The 18,093-nt window shown below is 39.5% G+C and overlaps 1 protein-coding gene across 1 annotated transcript in view; it reads left to right on the forward strand.

Moving 5' to 3' along the window:
* The window catches only part of LOC124798414 (protein madd-4-like), a 473,991-nt gene that overhangs the window by 213,377 nt on the left and 242,521 nt on the right, over positions 1–18,093 (forward strand). Inside the window, exon 9 of the mRNA XM_047261811.1 lies at positions 1,313–1,421. Within this exon, the coding sequence (XP_047117767.1) occupies positions 1,313–1,421 (109 nt within the window). The remainder of the gene's footprint in view (positions 1–1,312; positions 1,422–18,093) is intronic.

The following is an 18,093-nucleotide window of genomic DNA, read 5'->3' on the forward strand; positions in this document are numbered from 1 at the left end:
AGAGATGTGGTGGTGAAAAAGAGGTGTAGCTCACAATGCAGAAATAGCTACTAGATTTATCCAGTATTTGAGAATGACAACACTTAACAACTTCCAGCAGACTTTGCACATAATTTAAAACTTTTGTAATGCATTTTTTTCTCTGGCAGCCCCCAATAAATGACGAAAGGAAACAATATTATCACTTAATGCAATTTCATTGTTCATGCAGTAAAATTGACACATCAGGCATGACCTTTTAATTTATTACTTATTTACTAATAACTGTATTTGCAATACTTTTTGCAAACATTATTCAGATATAACACAGATTGTGCGTGCAGAAATATATCATCGTATGAAACATATTTCACAAGATATGACATCATAAACACTAGATGTGTTAAAAACCTGCTGCATCGTGGATGACATTTTAATTTATTACTTCCTTATTACTAATGCTGTTAATAACACATTATAAGGGGAATGTCCACATAAAAAATAGGATGTACTTGCAAATTATATCGTTGTACAACACACATTCAGGAGATATGATGTCATAAACATTGAGCTGTGTAAAATGAAACTGGAGGGCAAAATTCGCTAGACATACAGATGAAATGTGTGAACAGATATCTGTGAAATTGTTAAATGTATGTGAAATATGTGTGGTGTATGTATGAAGTCAAAGCTGCAGTAAAAAACTCTTAAATGCCTAAATCAGTTTCAGTCAATCTTGGTACACATGTTATGTGCTGTCTGGAAAGACAGAAAAGAACTGGCAACCTCATATTGGGGTGAGGATGATAACATGGAGAGAGAAGGGAGTAGGAAGATGGACAGAGAGATGGATAGGAGGAAATGTACAGAGAAAAGGATGAGGAAATTGACAGATAGGAGGGGGAGGGGGCGAGAGGAGACGGACAGAGAAAGGAGTAGGAGGAGAGGGACAGAGAGAGGGCTAGGAGGAAAGAGACAAAGAGACATAGCAAGGGAGGAAGAGGAGACAGGTGGGGGGGGGGGGGGTTGCAAGCATTGGACACTGGGGGGAGAAGGACATGGACAGAGAGAGGTGAAAGGTGGAAATGGAATAATGGAATTGGAATAAATACATACCCAGGCAACACTAAGTACTCAGCTAGTAACTAAATGTTTAGTTATTAAATGAGAGAATATTTCCTGGTCTTGGCATTTACACCAGTTCTTCACGTATAAGCAGCTGTTATTTTACTGCTAGTCAGACAAATTTATTCTTTTGACATTTTGTGTTCACTTTATGAACTGAGGTAGTGAACTCTTTATGTTCCATTTACATATTGCTCTGACATTCCAGGAAAAGAAGAAGATAAAATGCCTGGAGGAGATAACAGGCACTCATTGATACAGACTTATGGTCCTTCAAGAGTACCTTCAGAAAATGAAGAAAATGCAAAGCAGCCTTCGTAAGTATGTTGCTTTTAAATGCCATGGTAGCTAATAGTGATAATTAATGTTATCTTAAATTTTAAGAAAAGTTTGTGATGAAGATGTGGTAGTTTCTGCAGAGTTATTAATATCAGATAATAAATCTTAAGTCACCCAAAAATAAAGATTTGTGTAAATACAAACAGAGTTCTGTCATGCTCACAGGTAAGTTCTAGAAAATGAGGTAGACATTTATATTTACTACTACCACTATTATTAAAATAACAAAAATTAACAGATATCATGTTAACAGAGATAAAAGAAACATCTGTCTTATGAACCCAGTCAAGTGAAAGTAGCTGTTATTGAGAATCTCGTGATAAACTTAGAGCCTCAAGAATGACAGACTGATATGTATAGTATAATTTCAGAATTCTCATTGTTATAGATTTTCAGGAAGTCTCTAAGGGAGAACATCAGTTCCAGTTTCGAATTCCTTTATTGTCTCATATCTGATTTTTTGAAACATAACTGGGATTTTTCTTTCTCATTACATTTTTGGGAAATATTGCAAGTTGCATGTAAGAAACAGCAATAATAGCACAATACAAATAGTGAAACTAAATGTCATGACAATCCAGCAGTGAAAACACATATAAAGAGTGTGGAGAAGTAATTATATTACAGCCAGTGAATTATAAATTTGATTGGAAAAGTTAAATACATTTATAACTAGCCAATTATTGAGACCTAATGAGAAAGTTAACTCTTACAGGCATGATATAACTGTAGCTTCCTGGCAGTTGTGTGCCAAACTGGGTCTTGAACATTGGACCTTTACACCAGCAAGTGCTTCATGAACTGAATCATGACTCGAGACCTACTGTGAGAACAGGTCATGAGCCAAGCTTGGAAAGCTCAGTTGGTGAAGGGCTGGCTGACAAAGGTCACAGCATCAAGTTGCAGTCAAGAACACATCTTTAATCTTCCAGGAAGTTTCAAATCAGCACACACTCAGCTACAAAGTGAAAATTCACAAGAAGCAGTCCCCTAGGCAGTGGCTAAGCCACGTCCCTACAGTATCATTTCTGTCAGGATTGCAGTCCTGGTAGAAATGCAGAAGAACTTGTGCGAAATTTGGAAGGTAGATGATGAGGTATGGCAGAAGTAAAGCTATGAGATCAAGTTGTGAGTTGTGCTTGGATAGCTCAGTTTGTGGAGCAGTAGCCAGCAAAAACAAAGAGCCCAGGTTTGACAGTTGGTCTGACACTCAGTTTTAATCTGCCAGGAAGTTTGAAATCACTGCACACTCCACTACAGAGTGAAAATCCGTCAGATTCTTGTGTTTAAAGAAACAAATGACCTCAGTTAATGTAGCCTATTTCTTCTTTCTGATAAACCTCATTTTTATGTAATACTTGTTTGAAGGGAAAAAAACATTATTTACTGATTTACTGTAAACTTGTAATATATTTGTATTTTATGTGACTCAAAAGTGACATAAGAGTGTTGTACAGTTGAAATTAACTAATTTTGGTGTTCACTTCTCAGGTATTTTTCAGTCATTTATAAAGAACTTTGTTCAGGGCAAAACTTACTTGGTTTGGCCATCGGTGTAACTTGAGGTATAATGAAGTCCGTTTGGCATTTTCTCAAGAGAATAATTGTGCACTACATTGAAATAGCTTTGCAAAATTTGAGACAGGAGAAGACATCTGAAACAATATCCGGTAGCATTTGTTTCCCATATGAGTTTCAAGGATTAAACACCAATTATAAGATGTCCTGAGTTCTGCTGAAGCTGCCTGTTATTTGAATTAAAGTTTTTAATCCCTACTGTTGGCTGATTTTAACCACATGGTCATTGTTGTATGATTATGTGTATGCTAATGAGAGAGCATAATCAGTCATAAATAAAAAATAAAATGGTGAAATCAAACAGTGGAAACTGCAGGTAGGAATATCAACAATGTAGGAAAACATAGATTGCTGCTTACCATAAAGAAGCCACACTAAGTTGCAGACAGGCTCAACTAAGACACTTAGATAGAGCTTTCAGCCACAGCCTTCATCAGCAAAAGAGAAACACACACCATTCATACAAACAAGCAAGCGCACCTCATGCATACATGATCGATCGCCACCTCCAGCATCTCAGGCCAGAATGTAACAATCATGTGGGATGCAAGCAGGAATATGGACAGGCCAGGGAAAGGAAGGGATAGTAGTGCATGGATGTGGAGAGAGATGAACAATATCTGGTGGAGTGTGCAGTGACTAGAATGCCAACAGGCACAGCATTAGGAGGTTGTGGGGCAGGGAGGTGGGAGAAAAAGGAGCGAAAATGGAGAGGAGCAGGGAAAGATGGGTTAGTGTGTTGGCTGAGGGTGGTAAGCAAAGAGGGTGGGAGACGAGGGTGAGGAGTAGATGGGAGGACAGAGTGGGTGGAAACTGTTGGGTGGAGGATGTGGAGGGGAGAATCCAGATGGCTTGGGTACTGAAGCAATCATTGAAATCAAGCATGTTATGTTCAGCTGAATGTTGCGCCACAGGGTGCTCTTGGCCACAGTATGGCAGGGCCATTCATCCCTGTTGACAGCTGGTTGGTACCATACCAATACAAAAAGCTGTGCAATAATTGCAGCAGAGCTGGTAAATGACATGGCTGCTTTCACAGTTGGCCTGGCCCCTGATAGTGTAGGACAAACCTGTGACAAGACTGGAATAGGAAGTGCTGGGTGGGTGGATTGAGCAGTTCTTGCACCTGTGTCTCCCACAGGGATTATGATCCTTGTGACAATGGTTTGGGATTGGGAGTGGCATAGAAATGGAATAGCATGTAGTGGGGGTTGGGTGGCTGAAGGAACACCACTTTAGGAGGGGTGGAAGTATCTCTGGTAGGATGTACCTCGTTCCAGGGCATAATGACTGGTAATAAAAGCCTGACAAAGTATATGGTTCCATTTTTCCAGTCCAGGGTGGTACCGGATGATGAAGGGGACACTCCTGTGTGGCTGGTTCTTAGGGGTTGTGGGAGGATTGGGGAGTGTGAGGGGAAATGACATGGGAGATCTGTTTGCAGACCAGGTCTGGGAGCTAGTGCCTGTCTGTGAAGGCTATGGTGATATCCTGAGCATACGGAGCAAGTGAGTTATTGTCACTGCCTACATGGCATCCGTAGGTGGCCATGCTGTATGGGAGTGATTTTTTAGTGTGAAAGGAAAGACAGCTGTCAAAATTCAGGTACATGTGTGCATGACGTTTGCTTGCTTTTGTATGTGAATGATGTGTGTTTCTCTTTTTCTGATGAAGACTGTGGCCAAAAGCTCTATGTAAGTGTCTTGATTGTGCCTGTTTGCAGCGTAACATGTCTTCTTCACATAAGTTGCAATCTATCTTTTCCTACATTGTAAATAAAATGGTGAGGCATGTTCAAATGAATTTCAAACCAGTTGGCCATAGTTTGCATTCCAAAACATGACAGGTTAGTCTACTCACTTCTATTGCCAAATTAAATATTCCATTTGGCTATTCAAGGGTGTAGAGTAATCTGTCACACTTTATAATTCAGTCTATAGTCAGTTCAGGGAATTGGAATGAATTTGGTCAACCATTGGAGAGTTTCTTTTACTACTTATTATATTCTTATTTATGACTGTGTATGTGATCTGCTATTGGAATATACTGGGTGTCCCTCCCAAGAGTTGTTGGGTGCATTTTCACTGTTGTTTTGGTAGATATTTTTATTTTCTACAATGTGCAGCTGGATCCAGTCCAAACAAATACTGCTCACTACATCTTTCATGTGACACCCATTGTCATTGGAAAGCATCTGTTTGTTTCCCATTACAAACAAAATTATTTTTAAAGCAGAATTTTGCATTCTGAACAACTAGAGTGGTCTCAAATTAACCTAGTATGAAGTTTGTTTTATTGACAAGGGACGGAAATCCAGCAGTGACAGCACTGCCCTGGCCCACATTGACTGCTACCATCATGCAGCAGCACTCCTCAGTCATGCTGGAGTTCTGGTATCCTTTGTATGTTAATAACTTACTGGTAAAATGAATAACACACTAGACTAATTTGGATGTTCAGGTAAAATTCCACTTAAAAATAATTTTATTTGTGATGGGAAACAAACCAACACTTTCCATCAACACTAGGTGTTGCATGAAAGAAATGATGAGCAATATTCATCTGCACTGACTACAGCTGCACACTACAAAAACAAAATTGCAAATATCTTCCAAAACACCAGAGAAAATGCACCTGACAACTCTTAGCAGAGACACCCTGTTTATTATGGCAGTTGATGAGGACCATGTGGTCAGTGACTAGTAATCATGAAGAAAACATTTTATTCAAATAACAGACTGTCTTAGTGGAATCATGATGTCTTATCAAAAATTCGTGGAACCTGGAGTCAAAGTTCAAAATTCAATCTCCGCTCAACATTTGAAAGAAATTATGTGCAAATATTGTTTAAATTTCTTCATCTGTGTATTATCCCACTGTACTGTAGATATCAGGAGCAACATTAATAGTGCAGAAGAGTGCTCTAAAATTTGCATTTGGTGGAGTGCAGGTTATTTGTGAAAAATATTTTGAAAGCTAAGATTGAAAGCTAAGATACCTTTTGATTACCAGTCACGATTAAAATAATGTATAGACACTGATGAAAGAAGTCTCCTCTTGCTGAGAAAAGAAAAGAACAAAACCAACCTGACTGTATCCCAGTTTCTTGGAGGGTCTTTATAAATTTATATACATATTTGATAAGATCCAGTACGTAAGGCATTACATGTTGACAAATGTACTGTAACATAATATATCTATCTGCATATTCCATAGATAGAAAAATGAAACATATTTTGTAATATGAGTAGTTTTCTTAAATCTGTGATTGAAGAGTAATGTAGGTAGTAAATAGTAGGTTTATGAAGGTATGTGGTGAAAAATAATTACTGCCATGGTCACAAGTTTAACTCAAGTGCTAACTGAACCTTATAACTACACTTTTATTAAAATATTTGACTGAATGTTTTCGAAATGAAATCCACTTAAATGTACTATCAGACTTCATGGAATTGTTCCATGTCTACCCATTATTGGAAATAATTTTTTAAGTTGTCTGAATTGATGTTGTTTACTGCCTTCAGAAACTTTATTTTGATCTTTAATAAGCCTAAAAAATGCATCAGTTTAAGATTCTTTTCATTTTAGGAAACAGATATCACATGAATAAGGTTGACAAGAAACAATTCTCATTTTGTTTTGGACAAAACTGCCTGACATTCATTGTAATGTGCATAGGAGAATTTTCGTGAAGAAGTGCCATAGTGTCTTAGATAATCATTTAGCACACAAAGGAATTTTTGTTCGCTTTCTGTGACATGATTAGAAACAGTTACATAAAAAAAGCAGGGATTATATTCACATTAGATCTCATCTGCTATGCCTTATTAAGTTTGTTGATGAAGCTCCCTTCCTTTGGCTTCATTGTTGTTACCAATACCAGTACCACATGGTAATGTCTTCCTTAATTTCTGACTTCTATGTTCTGTTGGTGTCATACATTCAAACAGCTGGTTCTCTGTTTCACACATGAAGAATGAATTTTACTCTGACCTATTACACCTTCAAAATGTCTATTAAAATCCATTGGCATAAACTCTTGGAAATTTCAGACATTGCCTCCAGTTCACCAGTTGTTATACAATGGCCGTGCTCAAATGCACCATACGTTATAAGAAGCTATTTATCTGTTCTGGAAATTGAATGGGGTGCCAGATGTAGATTCTGTTTGATTGTGATAAACTGTTTTTAGTGTTAAAATCACTCATAAAAGTTTGCCTGCCGGGAAAGCATTATCCATGTAAATTGTTGAAGGCATTGTGACTTGTTGCTACAGATTTCTCAAACAAGGAGCACCATTTGATGATGGCATATTGCTCATTGAGGTCATAATTGGAAAGCTATTGAACATTTCAGTTTAAGATAAAAAAAAAACCACAGACCAAAAAATCACACTGAATTCAGTCTTTCAGACATTTTGTTCTGTTAATCCTATAATGGGATAAGTTCTACACTAACAGTTAGAAGTATCCAGTGCAGGACAGTGCTATACAATATACTGATAATGAAAAATGACTAATATTAATTACTTACTTCGTTAATCATAGGAATTACTTCTAGATTACTTTATACATATGCGAAAAAAATAGCAGCTGAATTGGAAAAAGCCCCACACTATTCAGTGCTCGTTTTATTTAATACCTGAAATAAATGGTTTAGGTATCTTTACACAGAATGCTATTAGCTGTCTACATATTGGCAAAGTCAGTTTATTTAAAATTAACGTTAGAGTTAAGTGGAATTTCCACCCATGAGTCCAAGTATTCTGATAAATTAGAGAAAGAGTGACTAATAATGGACTCTGTAATATAATTGGATAGACAAAAAATCTACTCACCAAGTGGTGGCAGGAGAAAACACATGAGATAAAATGAAATGAGCAAGCTTTAGGGGCCAGTGATTCCTTCTTAGAAGTGTTGAAGGGGATGGAAGAGGGATGAAGGAAAAGAACTGCAAGGTTTGAGAAATGGGGAGAATCATGGAAAAGTCATCCAGAATCCTGTGTCAGGGGAGACTTACAGGATAGTATGAGAAGGAAAGACTGAATGTTGGGGACTGAACTGGATGAGATTTGAAATCTCAAATCTTGTCCGTTGCAGTCCACAACAATCAGTCTTTCATTCTCACCCTGTCTGGTAAGTCTCCCCTCACCTGGGGTTCTGGGAGACTTTTGTGTCACTCTTCCCATTTCCTAAACCTTGCTAGTCCTTTTCCTTCATTCCTCTACCTTTCCCTTCAAATCTTCTGCTAAAAGGGGGAGCCACTAGTTCCAAAAGCCTGCACATTTCCCTGACTTTTATGTGTTTTCTCTTGTTGCCACTTGACGAGTAGATTTTTTGTCCATCCATTTTGTATTTTAAAAAATTGATTATTTTCATTGATATAATAAGGGACTCTGTCATTTTGCCTTTGATTATCTGGGGATTCCTGATTTCCTGCCTGAAGTCTACCACCAACTTGGCACAAGAAAATAGTGTTTCATTCTGAGCTTAAATAGGGATGCATTGCTGATATAGATGTTATTTGTACTTCTGCGTATGTGGTTGTTAACTGTATAGGTTATACTGTGTTCACCTTTGTTATTAACCACAAATGCCATTACAGAGTGGATGTATTTGCATGCAAGCCAAAAGACATTTCTCATTTATAGGTGAAACTGGGGTGGGAAGTGGGAAGGTTCAGAAGGTGTCCCCAAATGGAAGTCTTTGAGTTCCCATATGGTTGTTACAGCGTTAAACAGGTTTAGAGAGACAGAGAAAAAAAAAAAACAATTTTATTAAGACTGATACCAAACAAATACTATTAAAACAGTTGCCAGGATTTTAATTAATTACCATCAAATAGATATCAGTGCTTCAACAAACAACCAGCACTGACTGAATAGTCAGCTGCCGGGGTAAGTTCACAGAGAAGTTAGCTGAATGTCTCAGAATGAGCTGCTATTAATTACCAAAACACTTGTCATTATGCTGAAACCGAGAACAGTCTTTTTTTAATTACTATTACGAAAAGGACATAATAATGTTTAAAGGGAGGCAGGTAAGACAACAGACTCCAATAATCAGTTTTACCAAATTAAGATAGGTGATCACTTAGTGCACAGTTACAGTCAGCTAAATGATGCACTGAGGTTTAGGACAATTTCTCATTTATGGCTATCATTAGTTATAGAAACCATTTGTCATTACATTGAAATGAGAATTACAGATTTTTGTAAGCAGCAAACAATGATATTAAAGGAAGACAAGCAAGACAGGTCTCTTCACTAAACAACTGTACCAAATTATTTGATTAAGCAACCAGATACAGGTTTCTCCTTTTTTTAAATCTGTAATCACTTAATGCACTGAACAAGCTCAGCAAAGTTACGTGTAGACAGCTGCCATTACTTATGAAACATCTTTTCATATGTTGAAATGAAGTACAGATTTTTTCATAAGTAAAAAACAACTATTTTTAAAATGGGGGGGGGGGGGGGGGGAGGGGGCAGGCAAGGCAGCAGTCTTCAATAAATGGTTATAGCAAATAGTCTTGCTGCAGTGGGATTGCTCATGCTTGAAGGTAACACAAAACCCCCCAGAAGGTGAAAGATGAGGAGGAGATGCAAGAGACAAAGGGAGTTCATTTAGCTTGGGCAGGACAGGACTGTTCTTCCGTTCCTTAAGATGTAAAAGGACTGGGCCACCTCTGCTAGTGTTGAACTGATCTAAAACACCTCCAAGTAGCCATCAGCTCCAAACTGTACTAGAACCAGGCACTCCCACATCATCAGGCTTGACCATTGGGCCCCGCACTATCAAAAGCCTGGAGGTGCTCACTGTTCCAACATAAACTCCAGTTCCTCACTGACCTCGCTGATGAAGAAACCTTCACATGTTGTGCTTTTATCATTATCAAGGGTGCCACTCATGAGGTCCAAAGTTAAGAGGCAAAGACGATCCTAGGGGGAGGACATCAATTGAGTATTGAGCCCTTATGGCCCATATACAGTGCTTGTCTGTGCATCACAGTACAATGGTTAGAGGTGACACCTTGTGTAAGAAACACAGCCTGTGTTACTAAACACAGCCTTGTGAAATTCCTTCCCCACAGAAGACAAAGTGCATATTCCAGAATTCAAAACAAGAACAGCTGCAAACATGAGCAACATAGAAATAGATATCCTCGGAGTAGTGAAGCAACTTAAATCACTTAATAGAAGCTAGTTTTCTGGTCCAGACTGTATACCAATTAGATTCCTTTCAGAGTATACTGGTACAGTAGTTCCATACTTAACAATCATATACAACCATTTGCTTACCGAAATATCTGTACTTAAAGATTGGATAGTTACACAGGTCACACCAGTATTCAAGAAAGGTAGAAGGAATAATCCACTAAATTACAGGCTCATATCATTAACATCAATATGCAGCATGGTTTGGGAACATATATTGTATTCAGACATTATGCGTTACCTCAAAGAGAACAGTCTATTGGCACACAGTCAACACGGAGTTAGAAAACATCATCTTTGTGAAATGCGACTAGCTCTTTACTCACGTGCCGTGTTGAATGCTATTGACAAGGGATTTCAAATTGATTCTGTATTTGTAGAGTTCCAGGAGGCTTTTGACACTGTTCCATACAAGCAATTTGTAGTGAAATTGGGTGCTTATGGAATATCATCTCAGTTATGTGACTGGATTTATGATTTCCTTTCAGACAGGTTACAGTTTATAGTAATTGATTGAAAGTCATCAAGTAAAACTGAAATGATTTCTGGCACAAAGTAGTATTTTATGCCCTTTGCTGTTCCTTATCTATATAAACAATTTAGGAGACAATTTGAGCAGCTGTCTTATGTTGTTTGCACATGATGCTGTCATTTATCAATTAGCAAAGTCATCAGAAGATCAAAAAAATTGCAAGATATCTGTATGGTGCAAAATTTGCCAATTGACCTTAAGTAACAAAAAATGTGAGGCCGTCCACATGAGTGCTAAAAGAAATCTATTAAACTTCAATTACACGATAAATCAGTTAAATCCGAAGGCTGTAAATTCAATTCTGAACAACTTATATTGGAAGGAACACATAGAAAATGTTGTAGGGAAGGCTAACCAAAGACTGCATTTTATTGGCAGGAGACTTAGAAAATGTAAAAGATCTACTAAAGAGACTGCCTACACTACACTTATCTGTCCTCTTTTTAGAATACTCCTGTCTAGTGTGGAATCCTTACCAGATAGTACTGACAGAGTGCATCAAGAAAGTTCAAAGAAAGGCACCATGTTTTTTTATTATTGCAACATAGGGGAAAGATGTCACTGAAATGATACAGGATTTGGGTTTTACATCATTAAAATAAGAGAAGTGAGAGGTCGTACAGAAAGACATAGATGTTCATTTTTTTCCACGTAGTGTACAAGATTGGAATAATCGAGAATTATTTTGAAGGTGGTTCGATGAACCATCTGCCAGGCACTTAAGTGTGATTTGCAGAGTATCCATGTAGATGTAGATGTAGAAAAGGTGAAATGTGAGCACCATAAACCATGGGAAAAATAATGTTTATTATTGTGGGGAATTCCTATGGATTTATTTCACTATCATCATCCTTCTTACGTTGAGCTTCATTGTCTAATGGGAAATTGTGTACCTGAACACCGAAATGTTGTGGAAGCACAGTGTTTTCAATCAGCCTTTAATCTATCTCACACCTCTCAATGATGTGAAAATTCAACAGCATTAAGCCACACAGAATTATTATTCCTCCTTGTTTGTCCTTATAATATAACTAGCATGAATTTAAGGAACAGCACACTTTTTAAAGGTAGGTGAGGGGTTATTCATTTCAATTTGTACAATTCAGGCAGAACAGAGGAGTGCGTAGAGTACTTGTTTGAATTATTTGACCTAATTCACTTTTCTGCTCTGGCAGTAGTTCATTCACTACCTTACGCAGACAGACCAGACCTGTTGCCAATAAAAATGAGAACAAGTGTGAAAGAAACCTAAATTATTAGATCTGAATCATAAGCTTCCACAATTGTAAGTACATTACAGGAGTAGATATGTGGTGGCTGAGTAAATCCCCGTAATTTAAGACAGATGTTTCTGGCACAAGCTGTCATCTGATAGATGCCAGCATCTGAGGCATAGTTATTTTGCTTTTACCTGCTATTTCAGTTAAATTTTACTGTGTAGTTTTCATTGGAGGAAAAAAAAAGAAACATGCACAATCATTCAGCGATTTGGTTTTTGCTTTTGAATTAGAAAACATTTGACACAATAGAAGTAAAATTGTATGCTGTTTAAGATGACATTTCACCATCATTGATAACAGTTAGATATTGATTTAAAAATTTAAATGTGGTTGAACATATGTCTATGGCAAGGATCATCTAGAGTATTTGACAGATATGGGTATTGAAGAAATCATTGGAAAATTCCATGACATGATTCTCATTGACCACAGAGTGAGTGTGTGCAAAGTAGCAGAAACTGTAAGTCACTTCCCTACTGGACTGGTGTGGCAACAGAAGTGGCAAAAGGAACCCAAAGTTTTAAACTTCATGTTTAAAAAAAATTATTCATGTAGGAGCGTCATACAGAGATGCCATTGTTTGTCTGTCACACAAACTCCTGGGTGGAGGATACAGAAATAGGTATCCATGGCACTGAGAAACAACTGAAAGAGATGGAAACAAATCAGTCACCTGTGTGGATGAGTGTCTCTTCAGTTTTGCAGAAAGCACTCTTCAGCATTGGCCTCTTACTTAGCTTGCATGTATCAGGAAACTTTCGCCTAGCACAAAGGTGCAAATGCGTGGAAGAAACACCCGTGACTCCCGCATAAGAAGTGTAAAAGAACATACCAGCAAAATTACAGACCAGTATTCTTAATCTCGGTTTGCTGCAGATTTATTGAGCATACCAGTATTCTAAGTTCGAATGTAGTAATTTTCCATAAGACAGAAAAACTTCTGTCCATAAATCAGCATAAATTTAGAAAGCATCTCTTGTGCAAATCTCAGCTTGCTCTTTTCTCTCACGGTATCCTGTGAATCATAGATGAAGAACAACAAGCATATTCCATATTCATAGCTTTCTGGAAAATGTTTGACTCAGTGTCCCACTGCAGGTCCAAGCATATGGAATAGGTTCTCAGATATGTGAATGGCACAAAGATTTCTCAAATAATAGACTCTAGTATAAAAGAAATGTATTCACAGTTGTGAAAATCGACAACCATCAGCCATACAATGAAAATTTGTTCAAAACTGGGACTCAAACCCAGATCTCCCACTTATTGTGAGCAGTCACCTTACCATTATGCTATTTGAGCATACTCCATGTCCAGATGCAAACTTCCAAGTACCATCAACTACATGCCTATAAACTGCACTCGGTGATGAATAAATACTAGTCCCATCACTACATTATACAGCTGGCGGTTGTCCTTATTCACAACTGTGAATACATTTCTTGTATTTCATACATTTGTAATTACCGCAGTGCCTGTTCCTTCAGACATGCATGCATATACGAAGGAACATTGCATCATAATTCTAAACAACACAAGCACTATAATATCATACTTATTCACAGAGAACCCAGTATGTCGTCCTGGATGGCGAGAGTTCATCAGAGATAAGGATATTGTTGAGAGTACCCCAGTGAAGTATGATAGGAATCTATATACCTAAAAGATCTGACCAATAGGGTAGCAGAAATCTGTCACTATTTACTGATGGTGCTGTAGTGTAAGAGAAAGTTCCATTGAGTGACTGTATGAGTATGCAGGATGACTTGGATAGAATTTCTGTTTCGTGTGATGAATGGCAGCTTGCTGTAAATATAGAATGAAGATGAGTAGGGAAAATAATCCTTTAATATTCAAATACAGTATTAGTGATGTTCTGTTTGGCCCCGTCACATTGATTAAATATCTAGGAATAATGTACAAAGTGTAGCGTCAGTAGTAGGGAAGGTGAATAGCGAACTTCACTTTATTGGGAGAATGTAGCTCCTCTGTTATAGAAGCTGCAGTAGTTTGCCTCTATGGTGGGTGCTGAAAGTGGGTTGGCAAAGGTCAGAAGGTTAATTTTTCTCTCTTTCTCTTTATAAGTGGTTGCTTGCTGTGTTCAAAGGCTATTATGAAGTTGAAGTACAAACACTTTATTAACTGCACAAAATCACAATGATGTTTGTTCCAAAACAAGTACTTAAAGATTGTTTGTGGCCACTACATTAACAAATACAGAGTTTACTGCTGTGGCAACTGATCTGCTGGAAGCGTCATCCTCTATGACTGTAAGGTGATATGTGTGAGGATCTGCACCACATGGAATAGCGTAGGCACGACTGTGGAGCAGGGTTGAGTTCCCTGGCTTGTCTTGGTAATTTCATTGCACTGTGCAGAAACTTAGAATTGCAGCTCGAACTGGAACTGGCCAGCTGGAGGCTATGCCTGGCCGTATGTGCCCAGCAGGTGGAAATATGTTTGTGTTCACATAACTGGTATGTGTGTTTGTTCTTCAATAGCAGCACTGCCGGTTTCCTGGTGTGCGCTGCTCTGAAGCATAGCTGGTGCCCCCTGGTGTAGCCTGTAACAAACTGTGTATAAACATACTGTCTGTATACAGCGTGGTGTTGGGACTCAGTGCCCATCTTGTATGAATACACAATTGCTGGAGGAGGGACACTTGAGGGCAGTGGGTAGGCAACTCCGCAGCAAATGAGATTTGAAGCTATCTTGTAGGAGGCTGCCCATGGCTGCTGTGTTACGGCAAAGACTCAATGTGACAGAGCAGCATCAGGTGCGGCGGAGGGTAGGGGCATCATTGGCTGGGAAGGATGACGCTGATGAAGATGCGTCGAGGTGCAGCATGTGGAATCCAACAGGAGACGGTGCAAGAGCCATCAGAGGCACAGGACTCAGATTATGCACTGGAGCCTGACGAGGAGACACTGGACCAGTCCAGTCACTTGGATGAGTGACAGCTGTTATCAGTGGCAAACTGTCACCCTTGCCATTGTTCACCACATATTTGGACATCAGTAGTCAATTGTACCCCTTGACAGTGTTTCGCTACTTGCAGCAGCCTTCATAAACGCCATGGAACAACAAACAAACAACCGGTGTTCAAGTACACAGTACTGAATAGAACCAAAAACAATGTATGAGTATATAACCAGAATCCTTGACTTGCCAGAAACGTCTCAGTACAAGATATGTGACACCAGCGCAAATGACAAAACTAGTGGCTGGGCCGGAAACGACAACTGGAGTGGCCACATGCCAGCTGCTGCAAAGCCAATGGGAACGATGGGTGGCGGCGGAGGTGGCAGCAGTGATGAGAGGACTGGTCACAGCAGGACTGGCACTGAACGCACTACCAAGACAACTGGCATCAGTTCCACAGGGCTGGTGACGTCAGGAAGGCTTGCCGGAACAGGGGTGGCAGCAGGAAGAGTGAGGAACAGATGGACGAATGGAGAGGTGATGTCAGAGCTGACAGGAGTGACACTGAGAGGAGGGCAGACCATAAGGGGGGCAGTGCCAATGGGACTGACACAGACGATGAGACAGGCAGTATCTGATGGTATCACAGGCAAGGGCTGGGCCAATAGTGGCTGTAGCTGTAGAGCTCTGAGAATATGACACGGAGTGCTGCACGGCATGACAATAATATTGTAAACAACCTGACTGAAGGGGGCCCATGGCATACACACAAAACTTGGATGCTCTGTGGGGACTCTGTTCAGGGACAAGTTCACTTGAACACTGTGAAAATGACTGTCTGACATTAACTAGGGCATGGCATGTGCATTGCTCAGCTGGAGGCAACTGACACAACAAAACTGCACATTTAACCATTCCACTAACTATTCGTAGTCTGCGTCCTCTGGATGAGAACCTGGGAAAAACCGACAACACAAACTAACAACACAAAATAAACATTTCTGCACCTGTATTGGGAAGAAAATTAGCACTGCATTGCATTCCTGGTATTGTGTAGTAATTAAAGTGCAACCCCAACTGTTGACAATACTGGTGCTAGTCCTCATTATGACCGTAAAAACACAAACCAGCACAGATATGGGAGTGGAATATCAAGATGTGGCTGTAGCAGCCAAAACCTGAGTGAACTGAGTGATGCCCTGTGGCAGTGTCTGAATTTGTTGCTGCTGTAACAGAATGATATGAGACACAAACAGTTCCACTGATTGGGGAGACATGATAATGGAAAAGGACACTCAAACTGTAGGCAAAAACACAATGCCAGTCATGCCACTTGAATAATCACAGAAATATGAAAGACACTAACAAACTAATGAAGACAATACAGACCCAACAGCATCAACTAAAAAATTCCTTTGGAAACAACAGTACAGAGTGCAGAGTGAGAAATTCATTGTGGAAAAGAAACCCAGAGTGTTCTAGAATATTTGCTCATGAAATCTTCCCAGGAATGCTAAGCTAGTCCACCATGGTATGCTTGAGATCTTCTGTGAAGATTCATAGAATGTGACTAACACCACTGAATACAGACTGTGACAACACCAAAAACAGGAATACGCTGTCCCATCAAAACAGAGTTACACAGGCAAAAGTCTATTCGCTTGAAAACCTCTCAAGCAGTGAGTAAAACAGAATGTTAGTCTAGCAAACAAACTAATCAACAGCAGGAACCATAAAACACTGATGAAAAATCTCATTGCCAGTATTTCTATGGCAGACAAGGAAAGAAAAAACAACTCCAACATTATACTTTAATACACATGGACACAAACTCATCATCATTTTCCTTTCCTTCTCTTTGTTTGTGATTGCTTGCTATGTTCAAAGACAATTCTAAAGTTGCAATACTGTGGTTGCTTGCCGAGTTCAGAGACAATTCTGAAGTTGCAATACAAACACATTATTATCTGCACAAAGTCACAATGATGTTTGTCCCAAAACAAATACTGAAAGATTGGTCATTGTCACTGAATTAACTAACGCAAAATTTATTGTCATCGTAACTGATCCATAGGAACTGGATCCTGTATGGCTGTAGGGCAGTATCTATGAGGGACAACTCTGTGTAGAGTAGTGTATGCATGGCGATATTGCGAAGCAGAGTAGAGCAGAGCATCCTGGTTTGACTCGGCAATTGAACTGCACTATACTGGAATTCAAACTGCAACTCACACTGGAATCCAAATTGGAATTGGCCTACTTGAAGCTGTGCCTGGCCTCATGTACACAGCAGGTGAAAGTACATTTCAATCCATGATAGCAGCACTTCTAGTTTGCTGGTGTGCGCACTGTTCCGCAGCATATCTGATGCCCCTGCTGGAACTGGTGGAACAAATGGCACCTAAATATACCGTTTGTATACAGCATGGCATTGTGACACATGATGCCTGTCTTGCTTGAATTCACAATGGCTGGAGCAGAAACTTTCGTGGGTGATGTGTAGGCAACTTCACATGGTAGAAATGTCGGGCTGGCAATGGGCATATGATGCCTACTGCCAGTATACCCTATCAATGGTCCACCACCCTGGGAAGGGCAGCAGTGGAACAGTGAGTGATGCCTCATAGATGCTTAATATGTGTCATACAAATCATTGTTAAAACAAGCATTTATTGCTCATAAACCACAACAGTTGTGATGATACTCAGGGAAGTCAATGCCTGTGTGATGTAAGCTATGTACATCCCATGAAGAGGTGCAGTTATGAGTGAGAGGGCTAACAGCTTGCAGTGTTGGGTGGCTTGTGATGAGGTGGCAGAGGTTCTGCAAGGGGACTGACTGCAGCAATGAGCAGTGACTCACAATGCATTCTAGAGACTGTCTGGCAATGCAGGACATACTGCACAAAGGCATGGAGATTCATGTTGTGAATGAAATGGTTCACATTGGCATTGGTGGCTGTCTACACAAGCAAAGACAGACAGCAAGGAGTTTGCCTGCTGGGGCAATGATGTTTGAATGGCTGATTGGTCCCAGGATCAAACTGAAGGCCTCCAAAGTAGGAGCTAGCAGCAACTGAAGTAGCCCCATGTGACCCACTGGTTGCAAGGTAGTAGGGCCAC

The sequence above is a fragment of the Schistocerca piceifrons genome, chromosome 5 (genome assembly GCF_021461385.2).
Source record: "Schistocerca piceifrons isolate TAMUIC-IGC-003096 chromosome 5, iqSchPice1.1, whole genome shotgun sequence".
Lineage (NCBI taxonomy): Eukaryota > Metazoa > Arthropoda > Insecta > Orthoptera > Acrididae > Schistocerca > Schistocerca piceifrons.